Raw genomic sequence first — 25,820 nt, forward strand, 5'->3', positions numbered from 1 at the left:
TATGCAACAACAGAAAACTTTATTGACAATACATGCCAAAACAAAACAAAATAAAAGAATTAGAATATAGTTACTCTGTGGCATTACACGCAATGGATTTCATATAATACACATTGCATATGATGTAAAATTTCTTGCAAATAACTTGAACAAGGCTTGTTCACATATCATACAGTTCTCCAGAATCTCAGAGTTTGTGTTTGGCACTGAAGTAAACCAGTACGTCTGTTTTCTGTAGGAAAAAAATTATGGTTATCTGTAAATACTATGTTTTTAAAGAAAAACAAACAAAAAAATTAATTGTCTTGATGAATAAATTGATGAATTAAATTGTTTCAAAATCTCAGAATCATGTCCTTTATTTGTGAAAAGCATTAGAAGAGAATGTCTCTTTGAAATGAACAATGTCTGAGGGCTTTAATACTTTTCAGTGAAAAGAATACTCAAATACGGTAGGTCTTTTCAAGTCCCAAAGTTCCATGTGTACTGTTTTTTTTGTTTTGTTTTTTCTCCTTAAGAGTGTAGATGATACAATGATAATGACTTTTTGTTTATTGAGCTGTACCTCACTATTCATTATACATAATCAAAGCACTTCCACCAAGCAGATGAATGATTCACATATGATCACAAGCATTTGGATCCCTATTACACTAAACACATCATGAATGTAAAGAATTTTGAAGGAACAACATAATCTTTACAATTATTCAAGGCTTAAATGAGTGTGATTATTTCTAACATTTCATTTTTCATTTAGTCTATCAACACGAACAAGTTAATGAGACATCTTATTTTCTGCACAAACCAAAAGGAATTATATTTTTTTCATGTGTTACTTAAAATGTAACTAACCTGAGCACAAACACAAGTATGCTTTAAACTACACCCAACAAGCATTGGTCTTTTTTATTTATTGATTTCTTTATTTATTTCTATAGAACTACACTTGATACTGAACTAGAAATACTATGATGAACTTGTCACAAAATCATCTATCAACAGAACAGATCCACACTTAAGATGCAGTCTTGTTTTCAGACATCCTCTAAACACAGTCTGACCTTGACTTAAGAAGCATGTCCTCAGGTTGACAATACAATGAAAAACTTCTAACATTGGTCTGACCTTGGTTGACAGTTACATGCCCAGGTTGATAATATACACTAATGCCTTCTGAACTCAGTCTGATACTGGTAGACTGAAGCATCCTTAGGGTGACAACACACACTATCGCCCTCTGACCTCAATCTGAATTTGGTTGACAGTAACATTCTCAGGTTGACAATATACAGTATCAACTTCTGACCTTGGTTGACAGTTACATGCCCAGGTTGACAATATCCACTAATGCCTTCTGAACTCAGTCTGATATTAGTAGACAGAAGCATCCTTAGGGTGACAACACACACTATCGCCCTCTGACCTCAATCTGAATTTGGTTGACAGTAACATTCTCAGGTTGACAATACACATAATCAACTTCTGACCTTAGTCTGACCTTTGCTGATACATGTGATAAAGACTTAAAGATGAAACTAAACTATCATACCTGATCAATATGCTGGTCTTCGTATAATATCATTATTCCAATAAATTCACATTTGCATAAACTGAGTAATTATGAACATCATTTACAACATGTCTTTTAGCTACACAAATACATTTTCAGCGCCTTATAGCAGTTTTGCAGTATTGTATTTCTGAACACAGAGGGTTGTCTCTTAATATTTTGATTCCCATTTATGAATTTAAATATCAAAATTCATAAAAATTTGTAGACTTTCACTTTATCGCTATCTTTAGAAAATAATGATTTAAATCAGTGACATTGACAGGATACTTCTGCTTATATGAAATACACCTGGTACAGTCATAATGTATGAATGAACAAGTACAACACAATCCTTTTGATAATTGATACAGATATATAGCTTTTCATTGAAGACTTTGTCCACGCCAAAAATATGGCAGAACGACAGCATTAAAATTTATATGTAAGCTGAAGCTTTTGTCTCAGAAGAGAGCAGACATTTCAGCCTTTGTTTATGATTAATATGTCCAAGGTTGACGTGACAAGCTGGAATGTTATCTCCATGTACATGCATGTATGTCATCAACGTTATGTCCGAACTTAAATATTTGTGCTAATTACATTATGAATAGCAAACATAGTAAACTTAAGCATCATTTTTTAAACCTAAAAAGAACATGTTGACTATGGAAGGGTCAATTGCAAAGCATAACCTGCAAGTCTGCTGTTGTTTAAGCTTCATAAAGTCATTTCTAACTTTCAATTTCACCAGGATTTACAGAATAAATAATTCTGTCCATGACAAATACTGACAAAGCATAACAAAGTGAAGATCACTTAGTTACAATTTATCGTCAAATCTTTGCTCAATACTACATCAGTGTATCGACACAATACATATTTAACACATCACCAATGACAGTTAATCCAGTATCACATTCCAACAATATCTATAATGTACATGCATATCACTAGCAGGTTCACATAAAATTCTGCTTTTTTTTTCGCTGTTTCAATATTTATCTAGCTAATTCTCTATTAAAATCACAGCCTTTTCAGGACAAATCTATAATTTAAGGTTTTCATACAAATGAAAATATTTCATACCTGAAAGAAGTAATTTGGGACTAAAAAAAAACTTAGCTGTAAAAGAAAATGTATACCTATACGTTTCAATACAGAGTTGCACATTATAAGAATAAGTTGCGACTGTAAAATATATTAATAAATCAGAGGAGCTCAGCTTTTCACTGTACCACAGCAATCCATTCAATATATCAAAGTGTTTGGGGTACTTGCAATTGTATGCAAAAATCTATTTAAGCTCATGCCTGGTAACACATATCTTTTAAAATTTCATTAGAAATGCCAGCATGTTCCTAATCATCATACTGAACCTGCCTCGTTAGGTATGACGGTTCCAATAATGCCCTAAAAACACCGCAGGGCAAAGACTATATCCCATATTAACAAGAAGTTTGTCTTACATTAAGGTTTAAAAGATTTCTGAAGAAATTGTACAACAATGGACAATAAAGGTTGATGTCATTAAAACAATTTCTAACGAAGGGAGATAACCTGTTCAATCTTGAATTCATCAAATTATCATAATAAATCTCAAATGATTTATAATAACTAGAATATAAAATCTCAATATTTGTAGAAAGTGGTAAACAGCTTTATAGATTGCAAAGTTATTTTTTTCTATTTTGAAATTCAAAATCAAGTTGTTTCCATGGAAATCAAGTGAATGAAGCCAATATCATTGTAAGCTACACTAAAGCATTGAACAACTGCTCTCTGCACAATATATATGGCAAGTGATAGTGAAACTAAACACTGAATGCATGGTCCTCTGCATCGGCCTGTTCCTCAATTTTTTTCTGTGTCTGTAAGTAATCAGTGTAGAGAACACGGGCTTGGTGTAGAACCTTGTGTACGTTGTGTTTTCTAACCATCTTGTCAAACATCATGGCAATCTCATCATATTCCAATTGTTTCTGTAATATAGCCTCTCTGTGTTGCATCAGCAATGTGACACACACAAACATCAGAAATGGGTTGCCATTTCCGAACACATCTGGAGGGGGCAGTTTAATCGTTGGAATGCTGTGCTTTATAACTTCCAATGAACTGTCATCTGAGATTTCCGTACATTCAGACATACTCATTCCAGAGTCATTCAAAGGGAGAGAACTTGAACACATACTGGAAGTGGAGGTGATATCTACCTCACTGTTAGCTACTGATGAAGCAACGGGAGACAGCACCGCTTTTCCTGCGTACTTTTGCCTTCCGTTTGTTAACCCATTATTCTGGGCTAACTTTTTGGAGCAGTTACTGTTGCTTTCTGTTTTGAGATCATTATCACAACTGTGTATGTTCAATACTTCGTGTACGATATCAGGAGCCTTAAAACCTGCCACAACCTTTGGGATCTGAATATCTGTGGGCCTCTTTTTTGGAATTGAAATGAATTCTTTAACATTATGAAAGAATCCTGCCCTTTCTCCAGTTTTTTTGAGCGATTTATTGTCAGGGGCAACATGGTTGTTTCCCCCTGTTTTTTCCTCTTCTGTAGAATCCAGAGAGAGATAGAATTGGGAATGTCCACTATCATCTTGATCTTCATCCATATTATCATTGCACAATTCATCATCCGTTCCACCTTCTTTGGTCAAAGAGGCGTTACAGAATGGAGGGTCATTGTTTATGCTATTCTCAGGTCCAACCAAATCCTGAGAGAAAAGTGTCTCAACCTCCTCACTATCTGTACCATCTGTGGGTGTTTCACTTGTCAAGTCCCCATTATAGAAGGAGCCTGCGGGACGCTCATCATGAACACTGCTGCTTAAATCTGACCCATTAAACACTGACTTGCAAGATGTAACATCTGTTGTTTCTTCTTTCAGAACTTCTAGAGCAATTTCTGGATCTTGAATTTTCTTATTTTGAATTGTTGACTCCATCTCGGTTTCAAGAGACTTGTCAATACAAAAGGATTTCGCCTCAGCATCAGCAACCATGGAATCCTTCATAGAAGGAAAATCATGTGCTCCAACAATAGATTTTTCTTCCTCAAATGGGGAAGCATTCTCAGCATTTGTCAGATTTTTAGACACTAATACAGAATTATTATTCACAGAATTACCCACAGTTTCCTCCCCTGATGGAACCTCTAGATTTCTAGACTTTGATGATTTTACTCGTCTCATATTCTTGAACTTCTCATAAATACTTGGCTTCTTTGAGAAGGAAGGCGAGCAGGGTGATGTCGATAAAAGAAATGAGGAATAATCCAATTCTGTCAGGAGGAGCTCACTCTCTGGGTACACAGGTGGCAGTGTGCTCCACATTACCTCAAGCATGTACAGGGCATCTTCAAATGGAAACTCACGTTTCAGTTCAAGAAGTAACCATCGGTAACAGAAAAACATATCGCCAGCATCATGGTCTTTCAAATATGCATAAAGAATGGGATCATGTAGCTCTAGAATGTCACTTAAGTGCTTGAATTTCAGGTTCATTGCATTCTCATTCAATGTGAAGTTTGACTTCATCCTAGCCATGATCCCACAGAAGCAGAGATAAGCCTGTGCTTCATCCTTCTGGATGACTAGTAGTGGTGAGGCAACATCACTCATACCCTGGCAGTATGACACTTCAGGGTGTGTGACGGCGTACGTAACTAAAACATTGAACAAGGACAATAGGTTCTTACTGTCGTCACCTCCGGCAAAATATTTGAGAGTTCTATCTGTCCTTAGGACATCCTTCTTTACCATTGATGTGATGTAGCGGATGTCTTCAGTCATTGATCCTGAACTTATAACATCACGCCAGTTGTCCCGCAGCTTGTAGTACTCATTCTCTTTGCGCTTCATGTAATCAAACCGTTCCTTCCCAGAAAGTCCAATTGGAAATATATTCAAAAGATGACGCCATACAACTCTACGCAGGGATGGTTCCACACCTCCTTGATAGATGCTGATTCGGAACTCCTCTGGTTTTATCATATGGCCGGAGGAATCCAAGTAGTTCCGAAATTCCATGTCTGTCATCGGAGATTTTGATGGCCTGTAGCGCTGCTCGTCTTCATTTCTCAGACCTAAAAATGGAAAAAAAAAAAATTAAATGTTTAACTGACTAGAAAATGTTTTGAAAGATAGATATGCCCTATTCAAAATCTTGAGAGAAAAGAAGCTTAGTCCTAAGTCTTACCTATAGTTTCAAAACATGCCTTAACTTAGAAATAATCTTAATGCAAGAAATAGCTAATCTGAAGCTTAAATACAATAACATATAGATCAGCCATTATTACAAGATAGGAAAGCAAATCTATAACATACACCAACAATGAATTAGAACCTACATGTATGATAAACAAGGGTGCACAGGTGCTAGAATAAACTAACATCCCCCACAAAAGTACTTGTTAACTGTTAAACGAGGAAGGTAAGCATCAGTAGACTTATATAGTAATATAACAGCAGTAGACTTACACAAGTTTCAAATTTCATTGGAATACCACCATTTATTTTCTTTTCATTTTTAAGTAATAAAAGTTGGTGCTAATTCTGGAACCTGTTAATTGTCATAATAATATTGTAAGAATTGTAACTTAGGTACAAGGAAGGATAAATATTTTGAATTTATCAATAATTATTTTGTCATGGTTCGAAATGTTAATGTAACAATAAAGTAATGATAATTAACTTGTAATGGTAGAGGTATTGTGAAGTTAAGTAAGAGGAATAGTGAAGTTAAGTAAAAGTTACAGTAATGTATGAAAATGCAATATTTTGTGAAATATGATATTCAATTTTATATCACGTTGATGAGCTGTACCATGTTGTGTTGAATGCATGTGTGTGTACGTGTGTATGTAAGCATGAGTGTACTCGTCTATGGCTCGTGTGACAGTGTGTGTGATGTCCATTAGGTGCAGATCCTGTGATAACTGATACACCTCATGAAGTGCCCAGTCTTTTACTGTGTTTACTGCAGACATGTTCCCTGAGGGAAAGTACACAAGACCAGGTATTTTATATACATGTAATACAGAATATACACAAAGCCATAAAGATAATGAGGAAAATTGACAAAAACAATGGATATAACTGGTGCAGGTCTATTTGGTCAATCTCTTTCCATCTCAAGCAACAGAAATGTAAAAATGTTATCAAAATTTGCAGAAAGATGAGAAACCACTAGAAATTAAATTTACAATGGAGACATGTAATGATATTTAGATATAAAGGGAAAAATATACCCATGACACGCTGCATGTGTGACACAGTTCTCCCAACTTGGTTGGATATTGTCCCTGTAAGCGATCCCAAGATGGAGTTCCGTTCCACTAGATTGGACACCTTATATTGTGGCACATCCACAGGAGCGATGATATCCCAGTCATCCAAACCTGTGAAAATATCAATGTACACTCCACACCACAGTTACTTAATGAAGTATGATATCACTTCAGACATTATGGACACAGAAATGATAATATACATATGAAGATCCCTTGTACATTTTATTTTTGAAGTTGTGAACCAAACCAGAGGAAAAAGTTGTTTGTTTTTCACAACTAAAACATTCATCTGTATCTATGGTAATTTGGAATTTCCATTCTGATTTATGAACCCACAAATGTATTTTCCAATTAAGTGCCTGGTAGAGATATTATGGAGTAAGACTGACCTTCCTCAAACGGTTTGAGGTCAACCTTGAGCTGGAGACACGGGTCTGAAGCACTCTGGAAGGCTGCATCCATGTCCCAGTCAGAGAGCATACTGAGGTAGATTTCCTGTCCCTCGTCATCTCGTGTTCGGTAACTCAGGGTAAAATCCCTAAAACAGAATAAATCATACTTCTTCATTTCAGTGAAGATGCTTGAAAACAGCTGTTTGCAGATCACATCCGAGAATTACAACTGAATGTCCATATGTTACAGAGACACTGTTATAAAATCATCATAAAAATGGTATCCCCAAGGCAATAAAGGATCTGCACAATGTATAACTCATCTGCTGTACAGCAGAAAGTCTTGACTGTAAATGTGAAGTCAACAAAAAATAGATTAAATCTACCACATATGTAATCATATTACAGCACAAGTCATGGAACATGTGATTGTCACATGATCGTCTTAGCGTTTCACACAGCAAAATGATGTTTACATTAAGGGAACCAAATAACTTTCAGAAAGTTGCTGAAAAAGGTTGTTTTCAGTGTTTAGGACACAGAAATGATGTTTACATTAAGGGAACCAAATAACTTTCAGAAAGTTGCTGAAAAAGGTTGTTTCCAGTGTTTGGGACACAGAAATGATGTTTACTTTAAGGGAACCAAACAACTTTCAGTAAGTTGCTGAAAAAGGTTGTTTCCAGTGTTTGGGACACAGAAATGATGTTTACTTTAAGGGAACCAAATAACTTTCAGAAAGTTGCTGAAAAAGGTTGTTTCCAGTGTTTGGGACACAGAAATGATGGTCGCCAGTCACGTCAGACAAGTAGTCGCTTAATTCAGGACATTTGTATAGTCAATTACATTGGGAGGAAAATTGACAGTCACATACAACAGGAAGTCACTGAATGAAGGTGGTTGCTAAGGCAGGTTTGACTGTGTCTAAATAAAACAAGACATAATGCTGTCCCTATCCAATCATCAGGACCGCATTACGTGAAAAATATGAAAGAATTCATTGAAAAAATGGTCAAAAGTGAACTTTTATCATTTAACTAAGATCATTTGGCCACAGTTGCTCAAACTGGGATTATAATAAAAGTTAACCAGTGGTAATCGAAAAATTCACATTGTTTCCATTGGGAGAAAAAAAGGAGGGGGGGGGGGGGGGGGGGACACCCAAACAAAATTTACATATATCTGTCTTACCTGTCTCAACAAGCAATGAAAGGATGAAGAATGTTCCCAATTTCTTCCAATTCAAACTTGATAATTTTCACTAACCACTATTCAAATTTTATCAGGCTTTCAGCAATTGGAGAAAGTTCTGAATCAGTCATTTTTGGGACTCTGTACTTCAGTCCTAAACTCATGACTTTCCTGTGGGACTCGCTTAAATTTTGAGAACACTCTCTACGTCTTTGTGAGAATCAAGGAAATGATGCACTGGACTCATATAACTTAAATCCTACAAAATTTCCTGTAAATCTTAATATCTGTTGAAATGTTTAAAAGATACAGTCTAACCTGTATTAAACAGCCACTGTTGGGAAATTATGAAAGTGGCCTTTATAGAGAGGTGGCCTCTTAATTGAGGTTCCTTATTTTTGAACCCAAGTTGTGGCAATTTGCACATTGATATTGGAATACAGTTTAATAATAAGATATCAAACATCATCTGTTATTATTTATTATCTTAATAGCAAGTAATTTGAAGACAGACCAATCTTTATTTTATGACACAACTATAAATACAAAAGAACAAAATTGAAAGGAAGGCATTTACACATTTGTAGGAATGTTCACGTGGCGAGAAAACGTGACTCGCAGCCAAGAAAGCTTGTCAAATGACTTGTGGTCAAAACGGCCGTTTTAACGAGGTTAGATCTCGAGTTTGGGGACAAAAAGGGTGGCCGTTTGCCGCGTCAGACAGGTGGCCGTTAAATTAGGTATCATTAATGAGCAAAAATGATAGGGAGGGTCTGAAAACGGCCGTTATAAACAGGTGGCCGTCTAACTAAGGTGGCCGTTATGACAGGTTAGACTGTATTTGAAGAATACACAAGCTTTTTATTTGGAAAACTTTCACCCTTTAACCTTGACAGAATCAGAAGATGAACAAAATGTAATCCTGTCGCTATAATACTTTAGTGTTAATATCAATACATATCTTCACAAAAGCTTTTACCGTGTACTTCTAAAGTGGTAGTGAGCGATTTAGTGTCAACCTTTAAATCTTGTCTGAAGGATGGCACCGTCAGAGACACATGCATGCACAGACAAAGCAGATATGATAAACTGTACTGTATAAAGGGACAACAGATGGAAATGACAAATAGAGAAGCTTTCATGTAAATCAACGTTTAATCCTCTATCTTGTCTACACCTTAATTTCCAAAAAAATCACTGTATATCATAAGGTTACGGGTAACTGTAGCCGAGGTATATATATACCCTCTGGTATCGATATCACTACCAGTGTTACACAGAATCTTTACAATAATCACCAACACAACATAACAATTACAGGGATATCCCCTTACATGTATTATACAACTTTCATGGAATCAATGCTGTCACATTTCATTTTATTGTCAAATAATTAAATTCAATGTTATATTTTGAGTTTTATGAATTTAAGGACTCCGATATTCAGTGCGACATGCTAAAGTTTTCTGAACCCACTATATCTCTTTGTACTGGGAACCATTAAAATGTTTGAAATGGTATTCTAGACATGCCAAAAAAACACCTATCAGGAAATGCAAGATTCTATTGTGATATAACTCTTTATGTAGCTCTAGTTGTATATAAACATCTAGACAGCGGAGGTGTTATTCTCCACCGTCGTCATCTGCAGCCAAATCAGATCACAGTTCTATAAATAATTGATCCCACAAATAACACTAACAGAGCATTATAAAGAAAGTCCCTAATACAAAATTGGACAGTGATAATTCCTAGATGGCTCCAGCTTTTTCTCAGTTAACAATGGTTTATCCCATAAAAGAACTTCTCCGCTGACAACAGGTAGTGACACTGATATGTACCAGAACGATGGTATATTTTCCAGATATCACTGATTAACTGGAGAGACACAAAAGTGTCATGTTTTGGTGACAATACACTATATATGTACTCTGTGACCTGGAGCTCAGAGATATACCTGTTGTACATACTAGTCTGATGAAGGTCACATAGAGTGGTTTACTAGTCTGATGAAGGTCACATTGAGTGGTTTATCTCTGAATGTGAATGATCAGGTAAAACTCAAGGTGAAAAAAAACAGCTGATGAAGCAGTATATAATTGACTTGTCATTGTTTCCTAAATCAACACCACTCTAAAATGTTTGCATTCAGAGAACACCTTGTTTACCCTTAGGTGAAACAAATTACTGAATTACAACTGAATTGTGGTAGAAAAGAGTCAAGTTGATTAACAAATATCAATTTTTGTTACATTGGGAATGGGGCCAATGGTTTTAAATTTGGAAAAAAAATGAGACATATTAAGAAAAAATAACAAAATGTACTAATACTTAAAATTTAATCCTAATTTTCAGGTTTTTATCCCACACCTGTATACAAACATCTGAACCCAGGACTGACAGTCAGAAACTTGTACTTTAGACTGCACAATCTAAATTGTTTGACAATTTGTTAAAAGTAACATCATTTTGGAAATTTTACTCATTAATACAGATAATTTTACTCGAAATCTCTCAAGAAAAAAAACATTTACTAGCAGCTAGATAGTAAAATCCTATTTTAGGATATAGTTCCCAAGTTGTAAAAACAGAGAGCAACAGGTTTTAGCACCATATATGTATAACAAGAGAGAGGAATAGCAAAGGGGGCTTATTACAAATGCTTAAAACAAAAAATACAGAAAAAAAATATGTACACATGTAATAAATACTACAAGTGGAAGTGCCATCCATATGTTTGATGATAAATGTGACTCAGTGTTCAAGTAACCAGGATTACAAAATACCCCCACGGTATTTGCAATATGATGGTAGTGATCATCATGGATTAAATGTATTGATATGGAAAGATTCCTGATGACAAAATATATTCCTTAAGTTAGTAGGATAGGAACTGGGCACTTGAGTAAGTATATATATAGGATATATGAAAACCAATTAAAAAACAAGAAATTATAAAAAAAAGTGCACCAACTCTTGAAGCAAGTTAGGTAAAAATAATATCCTACTATCTTCTACAGCTGATTGAGAAAAACAAGAAAGTAGAATATACTTTTGGCCTGTCTTGCTTCAAAAGCAGGCATTCTTCTTTTTATCTTATTTTGTTTGTTTTTTTTTTTGTTTTTTTTTTTTTCAATTTTTTAAAAATTTTTTAGATGTTTACTATTTTGTAAGAGATCTCTGTATACCACTAGGTATCCCCCTGAAGCTTAGAAGATGAACCTCAACAAACATGAACTTGTTGGTTCTCTGGAAATTTCTCCATTGGTTAAACAGTCAATATTAAATTAATCACAGAAATATTTTTGTGGCTATATAGGACTCTTTTGATTTATAGGCAGCATCAATTTCTGTAGGATTTTTTCTGAGTGGATCTAAAGCACCATTTTCCAAAATTTTGATGAGTCTGATATTTAAGAGATTCAGTAGCTCCTCAAAATTTGAGTAAGTCCCACTGGAAAGTCTCGAGTCCATGAGTCATGGATCAGAGTTCCAGAAAAAACTCAGTCTTTCACATTTATCAAATCCATTACAGATGTAAATATACAAAACAGATTTTAAACAAAACGTTCAGTGGACTATATACAGGTTGATTTCCCTACACAATCAGCTGACTATATACATGTTATAAAAACAAGACATGTTGATTTCCCTACTCATTCAGGTGAGCATATATATATCTTAGTGCTACTTCACTTCGCTATTAACCTGATATAAAATGTCCATCTACATGACATATTGATTAATCTGTGTTTCATTTAGTAGCTGGTCATAAAATGGATGGATATTAAGAGTGTAATTAATACTAAGTCTGTACTGAAACGTACTTATACTGACTCATTACACAGTACTGATGTGTCATTTGTCCTTGTGTTCCAGATCTGGATATATGTAACAGAGGTCATATTTTATCTCAAGGCCTCTGCTAGGAGTCGAACCTGGGACCCCTGGCTTACTAGCCTGACTCTCAACCAATCGAGCTGAACAGAAGTTCTGCCTAGTCGAGTGGTATATTGCGGCTAGTATTTTAAAAGGGTTACATATATGTAATTCTATATAGAATAGAATCTCACTATTTCCTGAGGATGAAAATAACTAAATGCAACTGAAATACATTTATAGATTAAAAAATATTTCAACTTTACATATACCTATAATGAACATTTAGCATTACCCAACTACAAATTCAATAATTATATATTTAATTACAGAACCCAAATACACATGATCTAAGCACATGGAATGTTGATGCTACAATGCTTGATGGTAACAGTAGCAAGGAAGACTGGGAAATATCAGAACACATGACATCAGTAAGGCTGATTTCATGTGATATTCAAGACTGTTGAACAATCAATACAAATGTAATTTGTGAAAGATTGTTTAATTAGTCTGTTATAAAACCTTTGACTGTTTGAAAAAAGAAATTTGTAAGATATTTCCAACTAAATGACATAGTTGTCCAACTATATACAGATTTCCTAGAATTACCATGTAACAACAAGTGTACAATGTTAAACTTCTTTTGTAAAATGAAAATATTTTTCTCAATGAAGGGCTTAAGACTTTTAAGGTAATATCTACTATATAAAAGATCTTGCCTTAAGTTCAACTTCTGTATAAAATCTCTGCTAAAAAACATTTGTGATTAACACAGAACTTGTTATTAAACAACTCCATAAAATGTTCATTTCTATGTCAATTAAAACTTTTTTTGAAAATTAATTAAATTCTTATTAGATGACATTAGTTTACTAAATTTAATTATACACTATTAAGAGACATTTACATCAAAGTGTTTTGATTTAGAAAGGAATATAGCTGTGATCAAAAACATCATATGATGATTCAAAGAAAAGTATTATTTATCACATAATCCACCTGTTTACCAGTGAATTCACCCATGTAATATTTTTTTGTAGGTCACTTGTGTAATATACCCTGCAGCATCTTTCATTGGCTGTCAGAAATCAAACCAATGTCATAACAGACCAAGAACTCCTTTATGACAACTATTGAGCCAATATAAACATCAGAGGTGGTGTGAGAGAAACACAGTCAGATCAAACAAACAAGGAGTCTGGTGTAGAGGACTAAAAATCCTGTACCAGAAATTATCGCTAAGTAAGTAACATGCACGATCATTAATTGAAAATGACTGCCTCTGTTTGATTTAGCATTCACATTTAGACTCTTCTTATTCAACAGCAACTTTCCTGAGTTATGCAATCAAAAGTATCAAAAATTTGTAATTTTTTTTTTTTTTTTTATGAAACTTGTCTCATTTTTAATTATTCTTGCATAAATGCACAAAAACTTCTCTAAGACTCATTTAATAAAATCTCACATGAAATGATAACTAAATTAAGATGCTATATACAAGACAAGTGTACTGTGTTCATTGCTAAGAAAGACAACTGGACACAGTTATGAAAGTGCAGTCACTATGACTGAATAATATAAATGACAGGGTGAGGGGGTGAGGGACGGGGGAGGGGGAAGAGATGGATTGCATGTGATATATATATATATCTGAAAACAACCAACCTGTGATGCCCATTAAATATCATTTCTAAAATACACATATTTAGATAAACAAGGCAGACATCTAAAATAAATTAAAACTTAAAAAGACTATAACATGCATTTTGCTACAACTCCAAAATTTGCAGTCATCAATTATCATATTGGCACAAAGATCACATTAATCTTTTACAGTGAATATATATGTACAATGAATAACAAAGATTTAATAATCATTAGTAAGTTTTGTTAAGTATATCATGATCAAATTTACACACCTTTCAGTAAAACTAAGCACAGCCCACGGAGAGCTCATTTTGTAGTGGTCAAGAATAATGGTCAAAATTATCCAGAACTACTGAACACCAACAAGTCCTCATAGCCAGTAATATAATGGTGAATTCAGATTCCTATACATTCATCCTTGTAGAGCACCATGGTCAGTTATTGATCCTGGTTAACAGAATGCTCTGTCCTGGGCACATACACACACACACACACACAAAGAATCAATTTCCAGCAGACTTCTGTGATGTCTTATAACACATGTGGTGTGTAGACTCCTGAAGTCCCTTGGGACTGATGATGTACTGTGTGTAGATACCCTTGTTTACTCATTACTTACATAGCTAGGAGTGCTTAGTACTCACTAACTGTCAATCAGCTGGATTTCATACTTTGATACCCAGACATGTCAATAAATAAATGAGGTTGGCTAGATCCATAAGAAGTAGGGTCAGCAGAATAACTGGCTATAAATAGCTGCTGTCATATAAATAATCACACATGTATATTGGCCCAATCTATAAGCCTGTTACAACATATTACAAGGACCTGCGATTTCACCAGGGTCAATACCCGTTTGACCCCTACCCTCAAAGCCTTTTGAGATAAAGGTGTTTACTGGTATTGGCCATGAGTGACTCTACCTGAGTCCATACTACACAGCTGGCCATTGATTGGCTAGACAATATCAATATTGACCCAGGTAAGCCCCAAGGTTATATCATCAAAGGATTACATCATGGACTGCTTTGTAAAGCACTGTCAGCTTAATTGTTATAGATCCTTTCATCATAAGAACATAATTAGCGAAAACTCACAAATGTGTGTTTCTGGTTTCCAAACCAACACTGTGATTTGCAATTTTCTTTTTTAATATATTTTGAAAATTTCGTAATATCAAACCAAATGAAAAAATTGACATAACTTACTTACAAATAAAATTCAATGAATAACATGAAGCCATCAAAGAAAGCCTAATTAGCTCAGCTTGAACAGATGAGCTAAATTATCAGAAAATCAAAGGATGTCATCTTTACATTTCCTCAGAAACAATGTTCTGCATATCAATCTGCAAGTGATTTCAGTCTTTAATTATATTAAATTTTAAGATGTCCTAAATAAAAAGTTTTCATTAAAATTACTATCAAACTAACCAATACAGTTTTATACCCCTGCAGGGTCAAGATCATTAGATTTTCCTAGGTATTGCTGATTTAACTGTAGCTTCCTATCAACAGGACTCCTTTCAATAATGAAATGAAAAATGACAGTATCAGTGACTTAACTGTTAAAATCAAATAAAAGGCCTAGCTAAACTAATCACAACAACAAGAGTAAACAACTAGGCAGGCCCTTTGTAAGTTCTAAACACAAAACCTGTAACCAAGATAAATGTGTACCATAAGATTTATACAAAAGTACATCTACCATTTAATTTGATGTGAACAATTAAATCTGCTATTTAATTTGATGTAAACAATTTAATGCACCCTTTAATTTGATGTAAACAATTAAATCTACCATATAATTTGATGTAAATAATCAAGCGTACCATTTCATTGATGTAAACAACTAAATAAACGATTTAATTCCATGTAAACAAGTAAATATACCATTCAATTGGATACAAACAAATCAATGTACTATCTGGTTTGTTGTAAAGAAAACATCATTTTATGTGCCATAATCAAATTAATCTACTGTTTGATTTAAAAGAAAAATAACTCCAGAGTACAATTTAATTAAAAGTAAGCAAACTTATTTATAACTAACATAATTAAACCAATATACAATTAATACAGCACTTACACACTTAACACTACCAATCGTTGACAAAAGAATGTTTATATATTGACTGTCTCTAGAATTTTAAACTTTCAAATAACTACTTAATAAAGGATGGAGCATCAACACCAAGGCATAGCTTAGGTTAAAATTATGGTTCAGTTGTGACGTAATAACGCATTATCTTGATCACCTGTTGATAACAATGCAGATCATTATGCTATACAAAGTAAAAGGAACAAAGATATCTATATATTATATCCATACAAATATGGTACAGCGATGCTGTTAATAGATTGAAGTGTTCAGTTACAATGTTCATATGTTGGTTGTAAATTTTTTTAAAGGTATTATTGATGCATTGAGACCAGCTAGGCTAGCAATCATTGGGAGGCAATGTCAATAAATGTTTATGATGAAATGTAAATGTGGGTTAAAAAACAGTTCAAATTTACAGGATTCTTCTACCGATACATCTACCAACTAGTACCACTCACAGGACGTTGGACTCCTCCACCTCTTTTTATTTTTCAAATAACTAATAAAGTGTACGTGTACTGTTCCATTTTTGACATGGTAGCATAATCCCAAGATCACTCTTTTCCTTTCATACATAAATATACAGATATTTGTTATGTATGATAGAAGTAATAGTGACAGTGCTAACCATTAAATTGTCAAATTTTTTAGACAATCTGGCCATTTGGCAAGAGCAGTGCATACATTTGTTTGAAAATGTTAGTTATTGTACTTAATAGTAACAGGTTGAAAACCTTTTAAGAAATATTTTGTAAAACATAACTTGAGACTAAAATCACTGTATAGTGTAAATATTTCTTAACTGACAAACCACTAAAAAAAATGCTGAGAGAATTTGATTTTAATTGAAAATTTTGTAAGTTATGACAACGTAAAGAATCACTTTTCATTTTGTACGAAGTGGAGACATTTCACACTATATTGGGAAGTATTGACAGGTAAAGGGAGATGTGAATACCGATTCTTTTCTACTAAAGGCAACTGAAGGAAACATTGTCAATTTACCTGAAGTTGTCCATATGATTGGGTATATAAGGATTGATGTTTCTGTAGCAGTTACTCGAAATTCAAAAAGTATAATGAAAGTACTGGTAAGGACATGGTCAACACCTACCCTTCGATACTGAAGGCGCTGGACAGGACATGATCAACACCTAATCTTTTATACTGAAGGCACTGGGCAGGACATGATCAACACCTACCCTTTGATACTGTAGGCACTGGTCAGGACATGATCAACACCTACCCTCTGATACTGAAGGCACTGGACAGGACATGATCAACACCTAATCTTTTATACTGAAGGCACTGGGCAGGACATGATCAACACCTACCCTTTGATACTGAAGGCACTGGTCAGGACATGATCAACACCTACCCTCTGATACTGAAGGCACTGGACAGGACATGATCAACACCTACCCTCTGATACTGAAGGCACTGGACAGGACATGATCAACACCTAATCTTTTATACTGAAGGCACTGGACAGGACATGATCAACACCTAATCTTTTATACTGAAGGCACTGGGCAGGACATGATCAACACCAACCCTTTGATACTGTAGGCACTGGTCAGGACATGATCAACACCTACCCTCTGATACTGAAGGCACTGGACAGGACATGATCAACACCTAATCTTTTATACTGAAGGCACTGGACAGGACATGATCAACACCTAATCTTTTATACTGAAGGCACTGGGCAGGACATGATCAACACCTACCCTTTGATACTGTAGGCACTGGTCAGGACATGATCAACACCTACCCTCTGATACTGAAGGCACTGGACAGGACATGATCAACACCTAATCTTTTATACTGAAGGCACTGGGCAGGACATGATCAACACCTACCCTTTGATACTGTAGGCACTGGACAGGACAGGATCAACACCTACCCTTTTATAATGAAGGCACTGGACAGGACATGATCAACACCTACCCTTTGATACTGTAGGCACTGGTCAGGACATGATCAACACCTACCCTCTGATACTGAAGGCACTGGACAGGACATGATCAACACCTAATCTTTTATACTGAAGGCACTGGGCAGGACATGATCAACACCTACCCTCTGATACTGAAGGCACTGGACAGGACATGATCACACACCCTTTTATACTGAAGGCCTTTTATAACTGAAGGCACTGGACAGGACATGATCAACACCTACCCTCTGATACTGAAGGCACAACATGATCAACACCTACCCTTTGATACTGAAGGCACTGGACAGGACAGGATCAACACCTACCCTTTTATAATGAAGGCACTGGACAGGACATGATCAACACCTACCCTCTGATACTGAAGGCACAACATGATCAACCCCTACCCTTTTATACTGAAGGCACTGGACAGGACAGGATCAACACCTACCCTTTTATACCGAAGGCACTGGGCAGGACATGGTCAACACCTATCCTTTGTTACTGAAGGCACTGGTAAGGATATGATCAACACCTACCCTCTGATACTGAAGGCACTGGACAGGACTTGGTCAACACCTACCCTTTGATACTGAAGGCACTGGACAGGACATGGTCAACACCTACCCTTTGATACTGAAGGCACTGGTCAGGACATGATCAACACCTACCCTCTGATACTGAAGGCGCTGGACAGGACATGATCAACACCTAATCTTTTATACTGAAGGCACTGGGCAGGACATGATCAACACCTACCCTCTGATACTGAAGGCACAACATGATCAACCCCTACCCTTTTATACTGAAGGCACTGGACAGGACAGGATCAACACCTACCCTTTTATACCCGAAGGCACTGGGCAGGACATGGTCAACACCTACCCTTTGTTACTGAAGGCACTGGGAAGGACTTGATCAACACCTACCCTTTGATACTGAAGGCACTGGACAGGACAGGATCAACACCTACCCTTTTATAATGAAGGCACTGGACAGGACATGATCAACACCTACCCTCTGATACTGAAGGCACAACATGATCAACCCCTACCCTTTTATACTGAAGGCACTGGACAGGACAGGATCAACACCTACCCTTTCATACCGAAGGCACTGGGCAGGACATGGTCAACACATATCCTTTGTTACTGAAGGCACTGGTAAGGATATGATCAACACCTACCCTTTGATACTGAAGGCACTGGACAGGACATGGTCAACACCTACCCTTTGATACTGAAGGCACTGGACAGGACATGGTCAACACCTACCCTCTGATACTGAAGGCACTGGTCAGGACATGATCAACACCTACCCTCTGATACTGAAGGCGCTGGACAGGACATGATCAACACCTAATCTTTTATACTGAAGGCACTGGGCAGGACATGATACTGAAGGCACACCTACAACCCCTACCCTTTTATACTGAAGGCACTGGACAGGACAGGATCAACACCTACCCTTTTATACTGAAGGCACAACATGATCAACCCCTACCCTTTTATACTGAAGGCACTGGACAGGACAGGATCAACACCTACCCTTTTATACCGAAGGCACTGGGCAGGACATGGTCAACACCTACCCTTTGTTACTGAAGGCACTGGGAAGGACTTGATCAACACCTACCCTTTGATACTGAAGGCACTGGACAGGACATGGTCAACACCTACCCTTTGATACTGAAGGCACTGGCTAGGATATGCTGAAGCATCTCATAAGAAGTAATCTGTGGGTCCAGGGAGAATTTCTTGTACTCCGGCTGAATGAAGCCCTCACATTTCTGCAAACAGAAACAGAAACTATCGTCAAATTACACAATATTGTAACATAATATAAGCGTGCCTGTTCTGGACAAGACTAACATCATCCATTTATACACAACGCTGGCAGTGTCAGCCTCAGCTGTAAGTTTAAATACTGGAAACTAATTGACAAATTTTAACATACACTTATGTATCAATTATGGTCAGAAAAACCAGCTTTAGAATGTCCTATAAGTTTCATGACTAAACCTTAACATACTTCAGAATCTGCTTAACTCCTGGACACAGGAACATAAATATTAATAAATTATATTTTATATTTTTTTTTAATTTAATACTTAATATTTTCATTTATTTTATAATTATATTACTACACTAACACACTTTTCTAGAGATGTAAACTAGCAAACTGTATATGTGATAGAATTACACCAGTGGATGATTCAAACTAACATGGTATCATTTTTAAAACAATTGGAAAGATATTTGAGATATTATAGTTAAATCATATGCATGGTGAAGTCACTGATATAGGTTTCCAAAATGAATCCTTCCTTCAAGTGAAAAAATGTTGAGAGTATATGCATCCATCCATCTCTCCATAGAGTCACCCAGGCAGAGAGGGCTGACATTAACAAAACCTGATTTATTGTTATGGTAAGGACATGATCAGATTAACAAGTATACAGATCTATAACACTGAAATGCCATAACGCATGCATGACTCCCTACCTCACACAGATATATGTACATATATTTCTCCTGTTCTGATTGTTACATGCAGTTTTATTTCTGTGTATATATCTAGTCCAAATTTACTTGTCGTTTTAGTGAAGCTTCCACAGTACTACATCAGTTTACTTTTTAGAATGGAAAACATGTCAATTTCTCTATGTGACAGCTGGCTTTAAAACCAGACCTTCTGCATAAATCCCAACGAAATATGTTGTAGACAGATACATATGTTTACATGATGTACCACATACAAACTTCAAAAACATTGTAAATTATAGAGGTCAATGCAAAACAAAAGGGGCCCTGGCTTTAATAGTCATCTGACTACGAAAAATTTCAGCAGGGAGAAGGGTTAATTTTTCTACTTTGAATGAAATCTTACTAAGAAGCTGTTTTCCATGATGCAGTTTTAGTGAGAAGTAGGTAACTGTAACAAGTGTTATCTATTTTTTGACAGTAAAGTTGGGGCTCAATCCAAGTTTGAAATTGGTGTTACATAGGAAAACCATGATTGCGCAACCATGTTACAAATTGACCTGCCAGGCTACTATATCAGAGATTTGACAAGGTCAAAAAATAACAACACTTTGTTGGCTACCTTTCCTTAACATTCCCACCAGTTTTCAATTCAATGGCACCAGTTGAACTGGAGAAGAAGTTTAAAATATTTTTTTTCAAAATGGCGGCCATGGTGGCCATTCTGGATTTCAGACCAACCTGAAAAATAATAACACATGGTCAGGACCATTACAGACAATTAGAGCTCAATCCCAGTGGTGAAACTTTAGATGATGTTTAAAATGTCAAAAGTTTACACATGACGGATGGCGGATAAAGGACGAAACACAATGGCTATTGGGTTATATCATGACCCTTCACATCAGATGACCTAATTAAAAGACTGAAAACAGTAAAATGGTCAAGGCCAATTCTATCATAAACTTCTACTTAACAATGAGCGAAGGGCAATAATTCTAAATAAATACAATACACAATTATGTCAGACCTCATTTCAGAATTACAATTTAGGCTCTGTCATCACTATCAGTGCATGAATCTAAAATTATTATGTGATTACTAAAATTATACACCAATTTAAAGTGTATTTATATACACATATACAGGGTCATGCTTACATAGTCAGGATCATATAAATTCTGACACAGATTGAACAAAGGGCATTAATTGCATATTGATGAATTTGATATCTCATCACAAGAACCACTTGCAAAATATCAAATCACCTCCCACAAGAATTCATCTCCAGAATTTGATAGCCAAGTAGAGGATATGTATAGGGGCCTTAAATAGCTCAGTCATTTGTAGCATTGGCCTATGTAACCCAATGAAGATCCGAGGTGAGGTTAGTTGTTCAATATCCATGGTGGTTTGTGATTCTCAACATTGGTCTGTGTTTATTCGGTTGTGTCCTTAGGCAAGGTACATTATTCTAATTGCTCTACATGGACAGGCTTCCATATAGCCAACAACTACTACAAGGAGACCCTATTGCAAAATTATTATTGGCTGTTTATAGGGCATTAAGCCAAACAAACAACCAAAAAATTGCCTATAACGACCACAAAGCCAAAACATACTCAAGCTTCTCTGAACTTTAGAGAATCGGCAGTTCCATCTGTGAAGGTTCGGACATGTATTGGAATTTGGTTTTGGTGTTAAGATATGCCCATCTTTATTGATTAATTAAGAATCCCATATAAAGCCTGAGTTTCCATTTAATGCAGATCACACCACTACACACAATGTCAGTAAACTAAATTTTTTTTTATCCTCAACACATAGCATTTTACAGTGTGTGCACAATTAGCTGTTCCATAACCCCGAAGATCAGCGTATGCATTTACGAAGGAAGATGATCATGTTCAGTAAAAATCATGATCACATATTTGATAAAAAGTGTTTTCAACTAAAGTAAAGGACAGATCAAATGTTTATCTTATTCCAATTTTCAGTTGCAAAATTGCGTTCCAGATTCTTACTTGGTTTCTAATGCCTTATAATTACTTGTAAGTCAGTGACCTTACATCATCGTTCCTAATTAAGTAGACCTACTTTACTTATACCCTTGTTTACAACAAAGTCACAAAGTACACAAGTACAAATCTTGACTTTTGATTATTGACCTACACTATAATGCCAGCATCTCTACACATAGCCACAAACTAACAGTATTTCAAAGGAATGAAATTTATAATACTTTAGTAATACATTATCAACAAACATATAAAGTTACCATATGGGCCTAGCTGTCACTTGTAACAAAGGTATAAATTTACCATATGGGCCTAGCTGTCAATGGTAACAAAGGTATAAAGTTACCATATGGGCCTAGCTGTCACTTGTAACAAAGGTATAAATTTACCATATGGGCCTAGCTGTCACTGGTAACAAAGGTATAAAGTTACCATATGGGCCTAGCTGTCACTGGTAACAAAGGTATAAAGTTACCATATGGGCCTAGCTGTCACTTGTAACAAAGGTATAAAGTTACCATATGGGCCTAGCTGTCACTGGTAACAAAGGTATAAAATTACCATATAAGTTACCATATTGGCCTAGTTCACTGGTAACAAAGGTATAAAGTTACTATATGGGCCTAGCTGTCACTTGTAACAAAGGTATAAAGTTATCATATGGGCCTAGCTGTCACTGGTAACAAAGGTATAAAGTTACCATATGGGCCTAGCTGTCACTGGTAACAAAGGTATAAAGTTACCATATGGGCCTAGCTGTCACTTGTAACAAAGGTATAAAGTTATCATATGGGCCTAGCTGTCACTGGTAACAAAGGTATAAAGTTACCATATGGGCCTAGCTGTCACTAGTAACAAAGGTATAAAGTTACCATATTGGCCTAGCTATCACTGGTAACAAAGGTATAAAGTTACTATATGGGCCTAGCTGTCACTTGTAACAAAGGTATAAAGTTACCATATGGGCCTAGCTGTCACTGGTAACAAAGGTATGAAGTTATCACAATGCTAACAAAGATTTAAAGTGATACTGTTGTATCACAATGATAAATTTTGAATAAAAGACAGGAAGGAATAAAAATTGAAAAAAAAACAACTAAAAAGTTGCATTGTTAATGGTAAATTCTACTGAGCTGCAATTCTTTTTATTCTAATATGGCGATATGTGTCTTACTACATACAAAGTGTAATATATGACCGGCAAAATATTAGCACTCGGGATACATGGGCATGAGGAAGATAGTAGGTTATCAATGGAAAAATGTAAAGTTCCTGAAACCTCCAAAATCTTGATCTGCTCACTAGGCAGCCAAGTTTTCTCTAGTTTGATACTATACTAAGCTTTTTTCTCTAAATGGCTTCAAGCAGAATCTTTTCGACATGACATGGTCACATAATGCACCACCCTTGTTTTTCACGCAACTCGCCTTTCACCTAGCCGACGTGGGTTTGATTCCCGGAATGGACGTGAAAAGGTAAGGGGTCACCTGCCCGACCACATGGGTTTTCCCCTGGTACTCCGGTTTCCTCCCACAATAAGACCCCTCGCGTGCTTACATCCAGGCCAACAAGAGTGATTAGTATAAGTTGACTTAACTTGTTTCGCAATTGTTGTAAAATAAATAAAGTTTATATATATATATATATAGTTTGAAGGGATAAGAAACTGGACTTCGAGGTCTTCTTTAGCCACAGTTTTAATGTTTGTTCAATGAGTCATGAAGTCATCCAAGTCTCCTCTTCTTACTGTTGTTATCTAATCTTATCTCCCTACATACCCTATTTACTTCTATGCAGTAGTTAGTATGAACATCACACTCACTCACCTGACCAGTGTCATTTTGTCAACCAGTGTGAAGTGAATCATTTATATAATGAAAATAAAACTAATAAATTCAAGTGACATGTAAAAAAAACATTACTAAGCTTTTAGATGTCATCTATTTAAAAATAATTTTTGTCACATTCTGGGCTGAGAGTGGTATATATCATTAAGGGTGATATTTCAGCTGTATATATCTTATTCATTCATTTGACTTTATAAATAGCTGAAGTTAAGGGAAATTATTTGTCACAAAAGTTAGCACAATCAATTTTAAAATCATATATCTAGCTTTCTACTTCTGTTTATTTTGAAAAGATAAGTTGCAAGTGTGTACGTCTGGAGAAAAATATAAACACTGCAGCAAAGCAAAATAAAGCATGGCGAGTTTACTCGAATTTCTTTGCATTACATTACAATGCGATAATGTTATTTCTTTATCCCTCTGTGTTATGTCCCTGACTGCGGATTAATAGTACTAGCTCGACACCAGTTATCTGTCCATCAAAATTTTCTTCCGTCTGGTGTAAATTGAAGCCAGCAAAAACTCAGGTTATCCCCAATCTTATTGGAGTATTATTGATAGATAATTACATAAATATATAGATAATTACTAGATTTTGATATCAAGAGCCAATATCATACGTGTATGTAAACAAACGGTCTTGTGAGGTAAATGAGTCAAATGACAGCAGGACGAAATAAATACCTTCACTTTCACGCGGATGACTTCCCGCTGTTCGATCCCGTAGAACCCCGCCATGCTTCAATATAACCTTATTGTTTTCAGATTTGGAGATAACTACATGGCACGGGCGTTTTCGGTCTACAAGTTCTAAAATCCATGTCGGTCCGTCCGGTCGATTATCCAGTTTTTCGCCGAACGTCATCAACAGGAAGTTTCGTCTTGCAAAACAGGAAGTGATTTGGGTTTTTCCATTTTCTAAAATGGGGGTCACACTTGTGATTTGCATTTTCATAGTGTCTAAACTTGCTTTAATTTTTGAATTGTAAATACACCAACTAGCAAAGTAAGAAATATTATTCATATTTAACAAACGTTGTCTATATTTGTTTTTTTTTAAATTCGAACATTGTTACTAAATTGTTACCTGTTTCCCCTACTAGAATGTTAAAATATATTATAAACAATAACACGTGGGTGCTGTATGATAATAAGGCATTCAAAGAGGCCCAAGATTATGATTAAGACCATTAGTTCCAAAAATAGCATATGTAAGACTTTGTTTTTGTTTATCTTTTGATTGATCAAATCTCCGTATGATTCTTTTTAAATTATATGTCTCTGTTCCATGAAAATGTTTTTTTTTAATGTCTACATGGGAATAACACATCAATTAAAACAGGGAAGTGTTATACGTCCCTGACTAAACGTCCTGGAGGGAAATTATAATATTCTTAAAGATCTATGGTGTGATAATGATATCTTTTACTTGTATATGTAATTCACTTTAAATTACATTTGATTTTTTTT

General features: G+C 35.6%; 1 protein-coding gene across 1 annotated transcript; it reads right to left on the reverse strand.

Moving 5' to 3' along the window:
- LOC132558613 (TBC1 domain family member 25-like) lies at positions 1 to 25,183 on the reverse strand. Its single transcript, XM_060223205.1, has 5 exons — positions 25,035 to 25,183; positions 19,682 to 19,791; positions 7,238 to 7,386; positions 6,807 to 6,956; positions 1 to 5,642 (listed from the first exon to the last, which is right to left on the reverse strand). Exons 1-5 carry the CDS (start codon positions 25,086 to 25,088, stop codon positions 3,367 to 3,369), a joined length of 2,739 nt encoding a protein of 912 aa, XP_060079188.1. The 5' UTR covers positions 25,089 to 25,183; the 3' UTR covers positions 1 to 3,366.
- Between the last annotated feature and the right edge of the window lie 637 nt (positions 25,184 to 25,820).

Source organism: Ylistrum balloti, unplaced genomic scaffold (assembly GCF_031769215.1).
Source record: "Ylistrum balloti isolate Yb309-2 unplaced genomic scaffold, AGI_CSIRO_Ybal_v1 Utg370800, whole genome shotgun sequence".
Classification (NCBI taxonomy): Eukaryota; Metazoa; Mollusca; class Bivalvia; order Pectinida; family Pectinidae; genus Ylistrum; species Ylistrum balloti.

Excerpts from the sequence above, each read along its gene's own strand:
- LOC132558613 (XM_060223205.1), bottom strand. The coding sequence starts at position 25,088 with ATGGCGGGGTTCTACGGGATCGAACAGCGGGAAGTCATCCGCGTGAAA. Across the intron at positions 19,792-25,034 it reads TCATCCGCGTGAAAGTGAAG|AAATGTGAGGGCTTCATTCA; the intron begins GTATTTATTTCG and ends TTCTGTTTGCAG. Across the intron at positions 5,643-6,806 it reads ACACATGCAGCGTGTCATGG|GTCTGAGAAATGAAGACGAG; the intron begins GTATATTTTTCC and ends TTCCATTTTTAG.